Source organism: Centroberyx gerrardi, chromosome 13 (genome assembly GCF_048128805.1).
Source record: "Centroberyx gerrardi isolate f3 chromosome 13, fCenGer3.hap1.cur.20231027, whole genome shotgun sequence".
Classification (NCBI taxonomy): Eukaryota; Metazoa; Chordata; class Actinopteri; order Beryciformes; family Berycidae; genus Centroberyx; species Centroberyx gerrardi.
In genome coordinates this window covers 22,927,006-22,943,686 of record NC_136009.1, presented here as the reverse complement: position 1 = coordinate 22,943,686, position 16,681 = coordinate 22,927,006, and the positions used below count along the sequence as shown (strand labels likewise).

The window sequence follows — 16,681 nt, the reverse complement described above, 5'->3', positions numbered from 1 at the left end:
AAAATGCTTCTCAAACTCATTTTGAACTGTGCCGTCTTATGAGCCTGTAATGACTAGTTTATTCTGTTTAAATTGCAGTGTAAAAGAGCGATAGTTTATTAAAATCAAGAAATTACCTCTAACACTTTCCTTGTCATGAAATAGACTGACCAGATTAATCCAGGTGAAAGTTAGGATCTCTGATAGATTCCACCCATTAAATTGACTTAAATAATTAAGGGGAGAAGGGATTTTTAGGCCTGAGACAGTAGAGACTGGGGGTATCATTCAGTATCTAGGAAACTGTCCCTTTATGTTGTAAACTTAGTGTATAAATTAGTGATTGTCAGTGTCAAGGAAATTTGGTATATTCTGGATTTATGGCAAGACAAAATCTGCAATGGCCATTTAGCCCCAAACATTCTTCATAATTGCCCTTGTGCAAAATATGGTGGTGTCTAAAGTGGTGATATGACTGTGATATGAGACAAGGATTATGTAATTGTAAATACGGGGCAGCAGAAGCCTAATGATTAGAGGACCAGGTTTATGACCAGAAAGTCATTGGTAGAAATCCTTTGAGGTTCTGCAAAAACATGAGCAGTGAATGAACTCATCACAAACTACCATTGAGGAGGTCTGGAGCAAGGCAAAAGGAAAAATACACCCTAAAACACTTAAGACACTGTTAAAGCAAGGGCTTCTTTCTAAACTCACCATTTTGCACCGACCTATAACCCACAGCTGAATGGAAGAAGGTCAGGCCTGTTCTCTTGGGGGGTTGTCGAAAAGGCATTCTGGGAAATGTAGGAAATCCCTAACTGAAGAAGTAGATGAGGCAGGTTGATGGAATGTTGGAACACAAAAAAAGTAAATGACAACACTTCATCACAAAATAACTGGAACGCATTGAACATCACAGACTGATGATATAACAGTGGATTTTGCCCACAACTGCTCCAGTGAAGCTGCTCAGCGTCCAGCAGCACAAGGCAGGTTGTACTTGGCAGCAGCCAGGTGATGTGTGTATGTATAAACTCCCCCTACGTCTAAACCCTCAGTCCGCTACTATAAAAAGCAAGGGGTTTCGAATGCTCCCATGAGGAGTATAAAATCTCATAAAAGGCATTAAAAGAAAATATGTTCTCCATTTCATTTAAAGTATTGGATGTATGTACAATATCTACAGTATGCTTGTTGCCAGATTGAACATGTTCACCCCACAAGAATGACAATAATGTAACAATGAACAGTATCAAACCTTTAATCTTTATACATGTATCCAGTTACGAAGACATTTCTGGGAGCCTAATACAGGATCTTAAGTCTGGGTACACTGAACAGGATTCTGCTCCATACTGTCAATGAAGATATATTGGTTGGAAGGAATTCCATATAGTCACTTAGATGGTTTTTCCATTGCAGAAGTATACTTACAGGCCCAGTATGGTATGTCTGTCCATTTTGCTTTGTGCACAGTTTGGAACAGTTTAAATTATGCTAGAAGCATGTTGGTAAAGCCTCCAAACAGGTACTGGTCCACCGTCAAAAGGATCAACATCATTAGATTGGTGACAAGCAATGTACAAAACTACTCAATATTCCAATGGAAAATTGAAGGGTGCTGATGTTGTACCATACCAATGAACCTTATTCCCATGGGGGGCATTTTGAACTTACACCACACTCTGGGCGGGAAACCTGAAAGAGGAAGTAGAGCTCAACTCTGTCCTACTGTTGTGTACCAAGGTTCACATCATACAAACATCGGGAATTGGACAAACATCATTTCACAGATTCCCCACTGAAAAATGTATTGGAAACAAATGGATCTCAAGAATCCAGAGGGATATAGGTTCACATTATATTTGGCCCAGTGCTAGCTACTGCAGATTTTGGCCTACTGTAGCTAGCTACCAGAATCTAGCGTAGGCTTATCTGCCAATTAAGCCTCCCAATTTAAGACTCCTGATTGTCATGCCCTTCTACCGTGTTATGTCAAATCCCGATTTTCACACATTTTTATCAAATTTTAAAATCTGCTAATTTACTGTATTTGTTAAAAATAGTAACAAAAAATGTAGGCCCTATACTAGAACTGCTGTTTCCGAGTGGTCAACAAAATACGTTACACCAAAAATGTGGTTTTGGTGGATGGAGCCAAATGTGTACTGCCTATGTACAGAACTTTATGTTCAAATTAAATTGCGAAATGTTATTAGTGAAATGATATGTAATTTTTTTTATTGATTTATATTTTTAATACCCCTCCCACCCATTTCTGGACTCTCAAGATTGGCAAGTATGAGCCTAGGTTGCTAGCTAGCAGCTAACTCACTTCCCTGCTAAATTCAAGCAGTCGTTCCCCGAGGTTGCTCATTTTTGAAAATTTGGTTAAAAGCTAATTTGATAACTGTTAGGTCTATCTGAAGTCTTCACTTGCGTATTGAAGTAACGCTAGTCTTATATGTATGTATGCCATTTCCCACCATCAGTGTGATGCAATGTTTAAAATGGCCACCATGAAAATAAGGTGAATTGTAGGCCCAGTATAGATGCAGCACAGTATTTGTGCAGTGGAAAAAAAAACGACTGAAAACGTATTAATGATTTCTATGCACAGCAGATAATCACCTGCTGTTAAATGACTTCTATTGTATCCAGACATGGTATATTTTTGTGGAATAGATGACAGAAGTTAACAGAAGTACTGACAGTTACACTGAGCTGAGGCATACAGTAAAGCTATATTAAAGAAATATCTTTGAAATAACTACATACTGTGAATCCCTTTCACCACAGATCGTGTTTTACTCTTTCACCCTCAAGCATATCTCCTTATGAGAGAGGGACCTTATTGTCATAATTCCTTGTAGAAAATAATGTTTCCACATATCGCATCTCATCTTCTTACAGTACCAAGAAATGACTTGATATTTGTAGGTGAATACACTGTATAAAAGATATTCTCAGATCTGTGTGGATATATAGACATCTTAGACTTTGTATATTTGTGGAAACACAGACATGTCAGACTTTGGATCCACTCTAAAGTGCAGTTACTGGGGTGCAGCAGTGTCAAGTCTTTGGTAGCTGGGAAAGAGTTCAGAGGATCAGGGGGACGGACTAGTTTAGTTTCCACTTGCTGTCCACCGTACTGACTGACCTCCGTCTTCCCAGGCGTCAGAAAGAGTGAAAAAATAAAGGTTCGAGTGTGCCGTGTTGACAAGCGGTCTCCTTGTCGGGTCAGAGTCCTCTTGTAATCCACACTCTCATCCCGTTGTGTCTCTATGTACAAAAAGCCAAGACTGCTTCTTAGCTTTGCCAGCAGAGAAGCAGAGGCGCGACCAACACGGCGAGAGCCACCCTGACGTGTTTCCGGCTGCCTCTGTGCCATCCTGTGCAGTCGTTGCTGAGCCGCAGAGGCCTGTCGAGGTCGTCCCCCTGGCCGTGTTCGGACCGCTGGCTGCTCGCCGAGCACTGGACCAGCGGCATCTGGTAGGAGGTGGCCCGCTTCTCCGGCCGGTCGGGGCTGGAGCCGTCGCTGGGACGCTGGCCGTTGTAGAGCAGGTAGCGGCCGTGGGCGTCCTGCTCCATGCGGAAGAGCTCGTACTCCGTGTGGGGGAGCCGGATGCCCAGCGCCACGCAGCCGTTGGTCAGGGTGACATCCTGCTCCACGCCGACCTGCCAGGACCCCTCCGCCCCACACTCGTTGCCGTTGAAGACGTTGAGGAGGGAGGTGGTGGCCAAGTCCATGGGCTTCACTCTCATGTGGTTCACTAGAGGAGGGAGGGCAGGGGAAGATCTGCGTTAGCTACATTTACATCTTAGGCATTAAGCTGATGTTCTTATCCGGGGCGAATTACAGTGGGTGCAGCAGTAGAATAAACCTTAATGCAAGAGGAGTCTCAGAACCTAGGTGGTAGATGTTAGAAGTTTTCTTGTGAATGATCATGCACAATACAGAGGTACAAGGCAAAGAATTAAAGCCAGGGAGGAAATATAGAAACTTTTTTTAAAGTGGCACTAGACAAGATTTCTTTTTGTAAAAATACAGCCGTCTATCAGCCTTAATAACACAGTGAGGCTGCAATAGAGAAGAGTGTCCCATCCTCACTAATTGAGACCCTGTAGATTTGTCCTATTTGCCCAAATTAAATCCTGGTGTCAGGTATATGCACACTTCCTCACCCACAGGAAGTGACAAAACAAAAAACTTAAGGGTGAAATCCAAACTGTCTCCTAAACAGCAGTGAGCAAGCACTTCAGTCCAGAGAAAGCTGGACTCACCATCAATGTTAGATCTTTTGCCTCTTTAGCCCCTTTGGTTTCCTTTGGTATAAAGCATCAAAGTCTAACCAGGTTGGTAAATAGTGAGCTGTGTGCTGTGTGCAGTTTACTGACACCATGTTACAGGATTTCTGGAAATTGAAGTTTCCCTTGCTGCCAACGTGCAAATTTGTGCAACTTTAAGTAAAGAAGGCAGAAGAATGCAGAAGAGGGGAGAGGGGAAAGCAAAACTGTCTTTAATCAATTTTGAGAATATAATTAGTACATCACTTTGAGGAAACCTGAGTTACCTTTGAAGACAAACTCCGTCCCGCCCATGACGCGGGTGGAGTGAAGCGCCCGGCTGTAGCGGCCGCGGGCGTAGATGGTGAATGTGGGGTGTTTGCAGATGGGGTCGGAGTAGTGGTAGTAGTGGCCCTCCCAGGTGTAGTTCTTGTCGTGGAAGATGAAGTGGCGGGTGAGGAAGAGCACCTCGGGGCGGACCTCGCAGCGCTGGCTGACCCACTGGCCGTACAGACCGACGGTCAGGTCGGCCCGCGGCGGCAGGATGGGCGGGTGGAACTCATCGGAGCGGTAGATGATGCGGCAGGCGATGCAGCCGTGGTCGTGGTTCTGGAAAAGACAAGGGGAGGAAAACGTATGAAGAGTTTCCTGCTGAACTGAGATATCCACCATTTGAAAAGTATCAGTTACCTAGTAACTCATAATGTAATAACTTGTCAAAATGTAATAAAATGGCTCTCTATATGAGTCAAAGATGTAATAAAAACTGTTAATGTTAGTAAGTTTCCAGATAATTAAATAACATATTCAGACTGATATTGGAATAATAAAAAAAATAAAAAAAGGCGCCACTCCCTTTATAATGTAATAATTGAAGGTTAATGTAATAATAAATTACATTATCTGGAAAAAATATTACAGTCTCAGGTTTAATTACATTTTTAACTAATTTAGAGGAACATTTAATAAACTTTTGACAAATTATTATATTATCTGATATTTAATACATCATCAGCTGCTACACACCTACTGCATGAAACGATTGCAGGCGGGAGAGTAAAACTCACTATTGAATCCTGTTGAAATTACAGCAGATCTTTACTTTGGTTTAATTATTTGCACAGTGATAAAACACAGATGTAAAAGGATAAATCACAGTGATAAAAGACACAAAGAGGAGTAAAGGAGTAAAAAAAAACATTTGTGCAGACGAGATAAGAAAAACCCTGAGGGGTTTATAAAAACATTGCACCTCCAAGAAGACAAAATGTAGCAATGTACATATATATATATGTATAGCATTTTGGAATGATATAATCCATATGCTGTCGAGGATGTAAGGTGTTTGCAAAATCAAAGTTCAAGTTGCCACTGAACATCACTGAGTGGGAATCCAGCGTGATCTATGAAACCTGTCAGTGTCAAGTGTTTTTTTAATCTGTCATCAGTATATTGTATCATGAAAATCCACATAAAGGACTCTGTTGGCGTGTGTTCAGAGGTGAAGGGGGAAAAACTATTTCCTTCAGTCTGAACCTCTTGAGTGGTGGAGCCCAGACAAGGTTCAAGCATTTTCTCAGGGTGATCACATCATTTACTGTAAAAGACAGATGTCTGATAGAAAAAAAACAACAGAAAGTCACACAGCGAACAACAAGCTGGGCGATCATGCTCCTTACAAACAGCTCAGCGGCACTGGGATTCAGTTTATTCACTGTCATATTGGTGGAAAAAAAGGGTTTGTCAAGGCATAAATGGCCGTTAATCATAATCACTGCATGTCATGTCTGGTTTAGTGGAGCCCCAGAGCGACATGCGATCATCGTATCTGCAGACAAGACAGCTGTGGGTCTTTGACCGGAGAGTCAGACTCGGGCCTGACGGATTCGGAGCTGGAAGCGTTCATACCCCGCTCCACAAATCTATTCCAAAGACAAAACTCCAGGGAGGAGGTGAAGTATTTGTTATTTGAGGGTGGTCAAAATTTAAGATCCCCCAACCCCCCCTCCCATCGCTCTTTTCCCAGACAACATTATGGTTGTATGAGATTTAGGGGCAGTTAAAGAAGGGCCAATGCTAGAAGAAGAAAACCAGGAGTATCACTACAGATGAAATAATCCCAGTACACTTCCATAACCGCCTCGGTGTGAGAGGTTAACGGGACCGCTGGAGGAGAGGCCTCTTGTGAATCCTGTCCTGTGTGTATAGGAAGAGGATAGTGCATGTTTTTAGGTGTGTATGTATGTGCGTGCCAGTGCTTACGTGTGTGCATGACAATATACAGTATATACGAGGAATATATATGCAGAGAGAAAAAAAGAGCAGGAGGTGGGGGTTCCTGCTGCATGTGTGGAAAAGATGTTCTAGCTCTGCAGGAACTCTGAGCCCATAAAACACAGACGTGCTGACTGCTCTAAAAAAACAGAGCTCACTCTGAACATCTCCAAGCCTCCCCTCTATAGATACCCATCTCCCAACTCCTTCATGGGACCACTGCTTGTCTTGCATAGCGAATACAACAAGCATAAAAGTTGATATGTTAGGTTGTGGGTTTGGTGGTAAGCTTACCACTAGCCAAGCATCTCTGCTGTCAGATGATAACAGTAAATCTTCAAAAGCCAACTTTTCAGGAATTCAGAAAAATAGCCTTAGCCTATCTTTAGACTGACAACCACACATTGTTGAAATTCAGTTTTGAACAGATTTCATGGGTCTATAGGGTCACAAAACTTGCTCAAGTTACAAAGGACGATGTAAACATAACGTAACCTTAACCAATATAACGTAACATAACATAACCCTAACCCAGCACAACATTATATAACATAAACCTAACCCAGCACAACATAATGAAACTTTAACCCAGCGCAACATAACATAATGTAACTCTAACCCAGCATAACACAACATAGTGCAACATAACCCTAACCCAGCACAACATAACTTAAATGTAACATGACATAAACATAACATAACCCAAACTGAGCAAACATAACATAACAAACATAACATAAACATAACGTAAACATATAGTAATGTATAGTAATGTAAACATATAGTAATGTAAACGCATAACATAAACATACTGTAACAGGAACATGGCGTGACCTGACTAATTTGGTGTATAACATAAGATTTGCCGTTTTTATCCAAAGCACCATGAGTGGAAAGTGTTAGTGTCATGTTCTGCTACTGAGGTGAACCATAATGTAACAAGTAAAATAAGGATACAAGTAAAAACATGATAATCACTGCAATTGGAGCAAACTTTTTCAACAACTGCAGCGATATATATGTATAAACACAGATCCCTTCATAACAGCGATCAATATCAAGTGGTTCTGCCTCAGTGATGCAGTCGTGAACCAGCCGCAGAAAATGGAGAAAACAGAAGAAACAGACTTAAAAAACAACGTCTGCAGCCTTGCTCTTGCATCACTGCTGAGATCCACCCAATAACCACAAATGAACATGCTGGCACCAGGAAATGTTCTGGCCCGGGCCCAGCCTGGGTACACCGCTTAAGATTAATGGATCGGATAGTCACCAAGGCAATAAAAATCCCCAAAAAGAAACCATTACAACCTCAAGAGATGGCCGGCTTGATTGCATTTTGTGTAGGAAGGAGTGAGGTATTTTCTACTGCTATTTCACCAAACTATATATATATAATTGGAAATCTCATTTATGTGCAAGTTGTTGACCAACTGGCCCCACCATTGACCAAAGACATAAATTTAGAGAGCGTTCCGGATTTTCAACAATGCTTATATGGCAGGCAAAATAAAAAAAACTTAACACAATCCAGGCCTGCATTATTTTAGAAGTCCTACAGCATATTACTAAGCTTCTCTGAATGCTCTGATTATGTCAGACACCAACTGACAACTTTGGAAGTGTCCCTAAAAGCATATCATTGCACGCCCAACATCCTATCCTCGCTTTTTATTCAGAAAAGATAGGGGAGAAATAAGAGAGCATGCAGCACTTTGATTTGGGCCTCAGGCATGCATGAAATCAGAGCTGGTATGCGCTCGCCGGAATAATTCATAAGGCCGCATGATTCCAGATTCTAGGAATACCACATGTTGATCACTCCCAGAGATAGGCCGGGTTTCACATTGCGCCTCTGCGGGCCAGAGGGGCTTAGGAGAGCAGCACCGGTCATTACAGCGCCGCAGGGGAGCTTGTCTGATCAGAGCTCCTCACCCCATACTCTGTTTACACTGTGATCAGCAACACCAAGCCCCGCCATCCCCGTACAAATGGATGTTTATTTAGACAGCGGACCCCGAACAGGATTTCATTGTGATCTCTTGTAAAGGGCGACAGTTAAAACATCACTCTAGGGTTTCACCCAGCGGGGCAACTGCTGTTCAGCGGTGTAAACACAGAAATTACATCCCGCGAGGACAGCGGAAGAAAGGGCTCGTTCTTAATATTCGATTTTGGAAGATGAAATAAGTACGGACATAGTTTCGAGTTTGTACCGCTGCGAATGCTGAGTTTATAAAGGCAAGAGTGTGTCACCGGCACTCAAGTCGGCCCCAAATCAGATTTGGATTAAACGGTATTTGAAAATAAGTCTCAGCAGTCTTAGCAGTTTTATTTGTTTTAACCTGTTCGGTGCACCAGATGGGTGGGGTTTACCGCCTCAGAGCAATTCAGATTGAATCACAAGTTGTCAGTCACAGAAAAGTATGATAAATTGACTTTCAAACAGTCGGCGCGTTTTTGGCATTCATGGTTTTGTGTGATTTGGCACAGTCCACCCATCTGATACTCCAAGATGTTAAACCAAATGCAGAGAGTTATTTGCAAACACTATGTGACCCAGTTCTCCTCAAGTACTGTTCAAGCAGTACCAGCAAAGAAGACTGTTTGCAGTGAGCCAGCAAGTTAAACCCTCATATATTAATACAGTTCTTAGCTGATCTACAAAACAGAGTTAGCTCTAAAAGAATGGCATTTTGTACTAGAAAGAATGCACATCATCCCTCTAAACTTTGCCTCGGAGACCATCAGCCACTGACCTTGGCGTTCTGCAGCGCGGCCTGGTAGCTGGACGGCCGGTAGTACATCCTCTGTGCCGGCTCGGTGTGGATGTCTCCTAGAAACAGCTCCTCCACCAGGTGGTCCAGGTTGTGATGCAGGTACTGCTTCTCCACCCGCAGCAGCTGCAGCTCATGCATGGCGAAGTTGAGCTCCCTGGAGCAGTCGCAGCCGCCCTCCTCGCTCCATAGCTCGTAGCTGACGTTGGGCTCCCAGGGGCCCTTGCCCCTCACGGCCCCTCTGCAGCTGCGGTTGAGCCTCTGGCTGAGCTCCTTAGCCACGGTGGCGGTGTGGCACACCACCTGAGTGCGGTGGAGCTGGTAGTCGGCCTCGGTGCCGCCGCGGATGATCCAGGAGGCCTGGCGCAGGCGCAGACGCCCCCGCACCACCAGCGTGTAGGTGGGCGTGGTGCAGTGGTTGTCCTCGTAGTAGAACTGGTGGGCCTGGAAGGTGTTGTTGGGGTAGAAGCGGTAGGAGCGCGTCAGGAACTCCGGACCCGGTCTCACCTCACAGCTGCAACGGAGCAGAGAGACGAGTTTAGACAAACAGGTTTGTAGATCAGGGCAGCTTCTTCTAAAACACGCCATGTGCATCACTGTTCATGTATAAGGATGCTGTTAATGTAGAAGATAAATGTGATGTGAAGTGTGTGAGCACCAGAAGTTTTATACACATTTTAATTTGGGATATAGACTAAATTATGGTGCTGAAAATGGATTCTGGGATGTCTGAATTTACCATTGAGCCTTCTGGAAGTTTCTAGTTAAACATCTAGGTGCCCACTTGATTCCCCCAATCACATACCCACTCTCACCCATCATACTTTACAAGTCTAGTTTTTAGTTCTTGTTCTAGTTTAATAGCACAGGGAGAGTTGCATCAGATCACATGTATTAAGAGTTCTACCTGGACCTTTAATGTGTAAAGAACAGATGAATCTCTCTCTCTCTATTAGGGCTTGGAAATATGGTTGAAATCAATATTGTGATAAGTATTTTTATTCCTATTGATATATATATATCATGATATGGCTTATATGCAAAATCATGTGTGATGTCAAACAAAACTTATAATATTATTCCTTTCCAACTCCTTTAAATAAAATGTATTTGTTCAGTTTAGATAACAGAATTGTGTGTCACAATATCAAAATATCTTCATATTTTCATGATATACAGTACATTCCACTGAAAGATGATAATCGATAACTAATCTCTGTGTGGTAGCCGTTCACCTGGTGGACACCCAGTGGCCCTCTATGTTGGGAGGCATCTGCACAGTGATGCGGGCTCCGTTGTGAAGGTGCTTCAGCATGTGGTGGCACTGGGAGTCTTTGGCTGAGCGGCCGAAGGTTTTCTCCAGGGAGAGACGGTTGGACCTGCCGTCAGAGTAGTGAAGAGACGAGCCTTCAGTCCAGCCTGCGGGAACACAAACAATACAATAATAATAAGTAATATTTCATCTACAAGGCTTTTGTGGGGAAAGCCAGACATTCCAGTCTTCAGTTTAGCGATATTCATGATAATAAAGCAGGGTGAGAATTAGTCCTGAGAGTGTATGATTAAGGAAAAAGTTGGTTAACAATGACTCCAAATTTGTTCTTCTTGAAAATTTTATATTTGAGTGAAAACAGAGTCTAGGTTTTTCTTTGCGGTAGGAGGAAGTGTATGCACATCCAAATCCTGACAATGTTGTTGACACAAAACACAAGACAACAAAATAGAAAAGACACTTAACACAGGAATGATGCTCCCTAAATGGCATTCAGCTGCGTTTCAACCTCAACTTTATTCCCGTTGTGGTTGAAATGGACCGCTAAAGGAACACTTATCTAGTTTGGCTGAATGATGCACAACTTCCTTCACAGCAAATAAATCACAAAGTTCATTAAACTCAGATCAAACAGAAAGTGCAGTTGCCTTGTTGCTCTGAGGTTCGCTCTGATGTTTTCGCCCTGCTTATCCATTCTGCCAGCCAGGCCCTCTTTGAAGTGATTAGAGGCTTTAATTTAGTCAATTTAACTCATGTCATCACCCAGGGATTACCGGGCTTTACCAGTGACCTGCAACACCTGGTATGTGTGGAGTTTCTATATGTTATATTAGTTGATCATGTGATGAAAAGGCCAGGCTCAGATGCATAAGTCCGGTGGAAGTCTTCGTTTTCTACACTAAAACAAAAGTAAACAAAGTGAGGCGATAGGTCTGACGTTAAACTATGGACTAAGTTAACAAAAGGATTTCAGCGGTATCAAACATATTGTATTCCCAGTCTGCGTACCATCCATGCAGCACATGAAACAACAATACCTTCAACAATGGGCCAAGCTTAAAGGGATAAAATATCGGAAATGAAAGTATTTTCAAAGCCCGCAGCAAAGCAAAGCCTCGAAGCTCACATTCCAGCGAGGATTTATTCCATATAATACTCCAATGTCATCAAAATCTACCTTGAAATATGAAGACTTTGCCTTAAATTCTTTCTATCGGACCCGACTTGCCTGGCAATATCATTTAACGCCGTGGAATGCCGCTGCGGTCGCCTCTGCGCTTTTAATTTGGGACTAATAACACTGAGGGAGGAACAAAAACATCTGATTAAAAGAACTGAGAAGCTCCATAAAGAACAAAGCTCCCTCCAGCTGTTTCGGGCCCAGTGATACAGCTCCTACAGGCTTGTGTGTGTAAATGACCACATCACAGCGCTGCTCAGTGGAAACACTGGACAGTGAGGAGACTTGATCCCCCCACTCAGCTGGTGGCATTAGTAACGCTGCTCTGCTGGCTGGAGCTGTGGTGAAAATCAAAGAAAAGGCTTTGCAGTTTGCTGCATGTGTGAGAACATGTGTGTGTGTGTGTGTGTGTGTGTGTGTGTGTGTGTGTGTGTGTGTGTGTGTGTGTGTGTGTGTGTGTGTGTGTGTGTGTGTGTCTGGCCTTTTTGCACCTGCAGTCAGGCCCGACCAGGGGAAAGACCCTGAGCGGCTGCCAACAGCTTGTTTTCACAATGAGGAGAGCAGAAACCACCACTGTGTGTGTGTGTGTGTGTGTGTGTGTAGGTGTGGGTGTGTGTGTGTGTGAGATAGTTTAAAGGAAACCTGTTGAGATGTGTTATGTAAACACACTTCTAACCTCACCGAGGTTCCGCTGGTCAAATACCACCTCGGGTTTAATAGCAGGTGAATTTCAGGGTAGGACTTAAACGAACACACACACACACACACACACACACACACACACAGAGACGTACATATATAATTGTACGCACGTGCACACACAAACACAGAATAGTGTTTTTATTACACCCAAGGGAGTTTTGTTTTTTTTGTTTTTTGCTCTGCAATCAGAAATCAAAGCGGAGAAATGACAGGAAAACACACACACACACACACACACACGCACACACACACACACACACACACACACACACACACACACAACACCACAAAAATAATTAATAGAAAAAAAGTGCATAACATGTCATATGTAACTTTTAATGATTCTGATTTTGTTGAATGGTTTTTAATGAATAGCACCATACAAAACAAATCAACAGTTTTTATGCCTTGATTGCTGGCTGCTAAACAAATAGATCGTCAAGGATAATAAAGATTTTGTTCAAAAAAAGAGTCCACACACACACACACACACACACACACACATCAAGGTTAACCATCAGTGTTGAGTTATAAGGCATCTCGGTCAGGATTTACACTGCAGATGAGAGGAGTTTGAGGTGGGGCAGATAAGACTGTAGTGCAGCCAAAACCTAGAAAACCTCCCAAGAATTATCCACGCCGGATTACAAGACAACTGATATCTGCTATAAAACAGAACCAGGACATAATGGAAACAGTCTCTTAAGATACAGGAAGAAACTGATGATAAGATGGTAAATTATCTCCCTTGCCTCCTCTGCAGTGTTTGAAGGTTTCATTTCAAAGTGAGATATCGGCCATTTGAACAACGTTACGCTCTCTAAACATCAAATGATGGAGCTTTCTAAAGGACGCTGGGTAACCGAGGCTCTCGGCTGACAAAATGACAACTTTTACAAACCCGATCCTCGAGATTTTAGAGATATTGAATGAGTCTAGGCAGGATTTTAGATGGATATATAGTTCAGAAACCCCAACTCTAAAACAAATACAACTCCCCCAACCCAACCAGCCAAGGATTGAACCTTCTCCTCTGTATCTCCCCTATTTATTTTCCCACTGTCAATAAAGACAAAAATCAAAAGGAATGGACTTCTCTCTCTCCTTAAAAAGATGTTTATTGTTCAAAGAAAACTGTTTCACCTTTATATTTTTGTCAAGTAAGAACTTGAGTCTAATTGATAAGTGAAGTCTAACATCATCTAGCATCTTATTTTGGCGTTTTGACTGTTAGACACAGAGGAATGAAGCGTTGCTGTGTCTGATATTGGCCGTTATATCTGACATCACACTGAGCAGCAACAGCACTCCTGATCCAGAATGAGTCGCATCAAGCCAAGATTCATTTGATCATCATTTGTGGCTTACTGAAAAAAAATCATTCCAACTTCTCCTACATAATAATAATAATAATGAATAATAAACTTGATTTATAGAGCGCTTTCCAACACAGAGCCACGGATCGTTTCACAAACAATAACACAAAATAAAAGCCAAAAGAGAACCGATTCAAACGCCAAATATGAATCAAAAACAGGGATAGAGAAGAGTGGGGCGGATAAAATGAGAAAAGGTTTAAAAAAACAAGGTAGATAAAAGCCTGTTTGCACAATTATGTTTTAAGAAGAGGGGTCATACAGCTCCCTCTCTGCATACTTTATGAGGGCTGTATGTGTGAGGGCTGGGGCTTTCTTCCCCCTCTTCCCTCATTAGAGCCACCAAATCTCCGAAACTGAGCAGCAGACTCAAACCCTCCGGTCCCTCGCCGCTTTTCCCAAACTGTTGCTCTCTATCTAAATCAAAGAGCCCACAAAACTCCCAAAGCCCTAAACCACAGAGAACATTTCCAGTTGGCCCGCTCCCACCGGTGAGGTAACAGCACTGGGACCCCGGACAAGGGAGAAGGACTCCACATCATTTTTGGGAACAGAGAAAACCAGACGTCCGCTGCCAGTACAGCTACCACACAAAGGACGATTGAGTCTAACATTAATCCACGGTGCCCACATTCACAGAAACTCTGACTTTCTCTGTGTGTGTCGGGAGCAAAACAGAAAACCTTCTGCTCATGTTATTCGCTTTTGAATACTTGAGGGGAAAATCACACACAGCTTAATGTCTGCAGAATTCAACTCTGGAGCCAAACAAATCCAATGTGAAGACAAGCAGAAAAGCTGCAGACAAACAACAACAATGAAATCAACCAGAATCACATAATTGAACAAACAATTTGATCAATCCCTTGCCTTTTGACTGTGCGTGTGAATTTACAGACATAATAAAACTTAAATAGGTATCATGTTGAGGCCTAGCAGAGGTTTTCTTATGAGATTCATATTTTTTAAAAAGGTAAAGTACAAGCAGACCCACTGCTCCATGTGAATCAATTTTTTGTGTTTGCTTTTTTTTTTTTTTTTTAACTTTGCCATTTCAGCCTCCTTTCCAAGTCCTCCTGAGGTTTTCTTTCCCCGTAAATTTACAGCACACACTAATCTAGGCTGACAGTGCATTTTTATTGCCACTATGAAAGGCTGCAATAACACACCACTTAATTGAACGTTAGATTTCACTTAAACACACTTAAGGGTAAGTGGATTCCAAAATATCTTTTTATCTCAACTGGTCATTTGAAGTTGCAGCCAAACGTTGCCTTCCGCTGTCACTGGCAGCAGATGGATTGGGTCAACTGCAGCAGTCCCATAATCCTCTGCTGCTCAGACAGGGTTTTCATCAGGAATGGATGTTTTAAGTGGCCCTTAACTCCGCCGGTGCTTTCATCTGCCCGGCAGCCCGAGGGGAACTTTTTATTGCCTTTTACCCCTCAAACATGTTCATCACTGTGGCATAAGACATAACTTTAGGCAGAAATTATTAGTCTAAATCCTGTTGAGGAGTTGGACACACACACACACACACACACACACACACACACACACACACAGAGTGATAAACAGGTGTGCAAAGATGAAGTGTGTCAGTTTCCTTCCTATATTGAGTAGAAAATATGTTTTACAGAAAAATAGAAAAAAAAAACAGATAAAAAAAAAAATCACCTAGAAATCATAAACATTTAAAAAAAAAAAAAAGATCTGATTTGGTTGATCACATACTTCTTCAGGTTAGAACTATAGTTTGCTAAACAAGACCATTTTCTTGCATATAACATGTATAATCTGTATTTTGGCTGTAGCACATGCACACGTGGAGTAAATATATTTCCCCCATTTTTGAGAAAATCAATGCCCACAAGCCCCCGAAACCTGCATGTAATATCAGTTTATGAATAATAATAAAATCACACTCAAAATGTAAAAGTAGCAGCTTACCCAAAAAAGCAACGAGCAGCAGAGTGAACGGCCCCATCCTGCAGACTGGTGAGTTGTACTGAGCTTCACTGGTCACACTGGGGAGTTCAGGCTTCCTTTACGCAGCGTCCGTGGTTATTCCGAGACAAATCCGCAGGTTATGTATCCATAGCGTGGACCAAAGACTCCGGTGGTATCCGAACATCATAGGAAGCGCACCTCCAGTTCGCCGGAGACGATGAAACGTTGGTACCTGTTGGAGAAAACACCTGATAAAGTCCCGCAAGTTCAAGTGCGCCTGGTCTCTTCCGAGGAGTTTCGACTTCTTCTTTCCCCGCAAACAGCGCGCTCAGTCAAAGGGAAGCGCGAGCTCTTCTGCTGGCCACTTTGCATGGATTAAACCTTATATTACTGGGCTCGTTCAATATGGAAATCAGGCGACCCGGGTACTTTTACGCGCGTCCTCCGTGCGTCCTGCGTACCGGAGGAGTGTGTGTGTGTGTGTGTGTGTGTGTGTGTAAAGAAACTCAAGTCACCCCCCTCACCCCCCCGTTCTCTGTGGAGATTTTGTGGGCGTGGAGTGTGGGTTGTAGTTTTCTCCCCGTTAGGTGCACACTGCAAAAAATCACCCATGTCTTTTAGTCTAGTATGGAGTCTTCAAATCTTTTTTTGAGTCTTAAAGTATTTTTCATAGAAGAAGTGAAAGACAATCTGAAAAAATAGGTAGTTTCACTTGTTTTCCAATGCAAATCAACTTGTTTTCAAGAATTTGCCTGAATCAAATGTCATTATCTTGATATTAGTGGAGTGAGCTGCTTTATTCTACCTTATATTAACTCTTCTTTCAATAAACAGGTGAAGCTGCATTGGAAACTAGTGGAACTGCAAACGTTTCCAC

General features: G+C 42.6%; 1 protein-coding gene across 1 annotated transcript; it reads right to left on the bottom strand.

Moving 5' to 3' along the window:
* Nucleotides 1-1,202: 1,202 nt before the first annotated feature.
* Nucleotides 1,203-16,248, bottom strand: LOC139931002 (protein APCDD1). The gene is made up of 5 exons (XM_071924364.2): nucleotides 15,805-16,248; nucleotides 10,559-10,742; nucleotides 9,306-9,837; nucleotides 4,560-4,881; nucleotides 1,203-3,758 (listed from the first exon to the last, which is right to left on the bottom strand). The coding sequence occupies exons 1-5, from the start codon at nucleotides 15,839-15,841 to the stop codon at nucleotides 3,295-3,297; spliced, it is 1,539 nt and encodes a 512-aa protein (XP_071780465.1). The 5' UTR covers nucleotides 15,842-16,248; the 3' UTR covers nucleotides 1,203-3,294.
* Nucleotides 16,249-16,681: the final 433 nt, after the last annotated feature.

Excerpts from the sequence above, each read along its gene's own strand:
- LOC139931002 (XM_071924364.2), bottom strand. The coding sequence starts at position 15,841 with ATGGGGCCGTTCACTCTGCTGCTCGTTGCTTTTTTGG. Across the intron at positions 10,743-15,804 it reads GCTGCTCGTTGCTTTTTTGG|GCTGGACTGAAGGCTCGTCT; the intron begins GTAAGCTGCTAC and ends GTGTTCCCGCAG. Across the intron at positions 4,882-9,305 it reads CCGCGCTGCAGAACGCCAAG|AACCACGACCACGGCTGCAT; the intron begins GTCAGTGGCTGA and ends TGTCTTTTCCAG.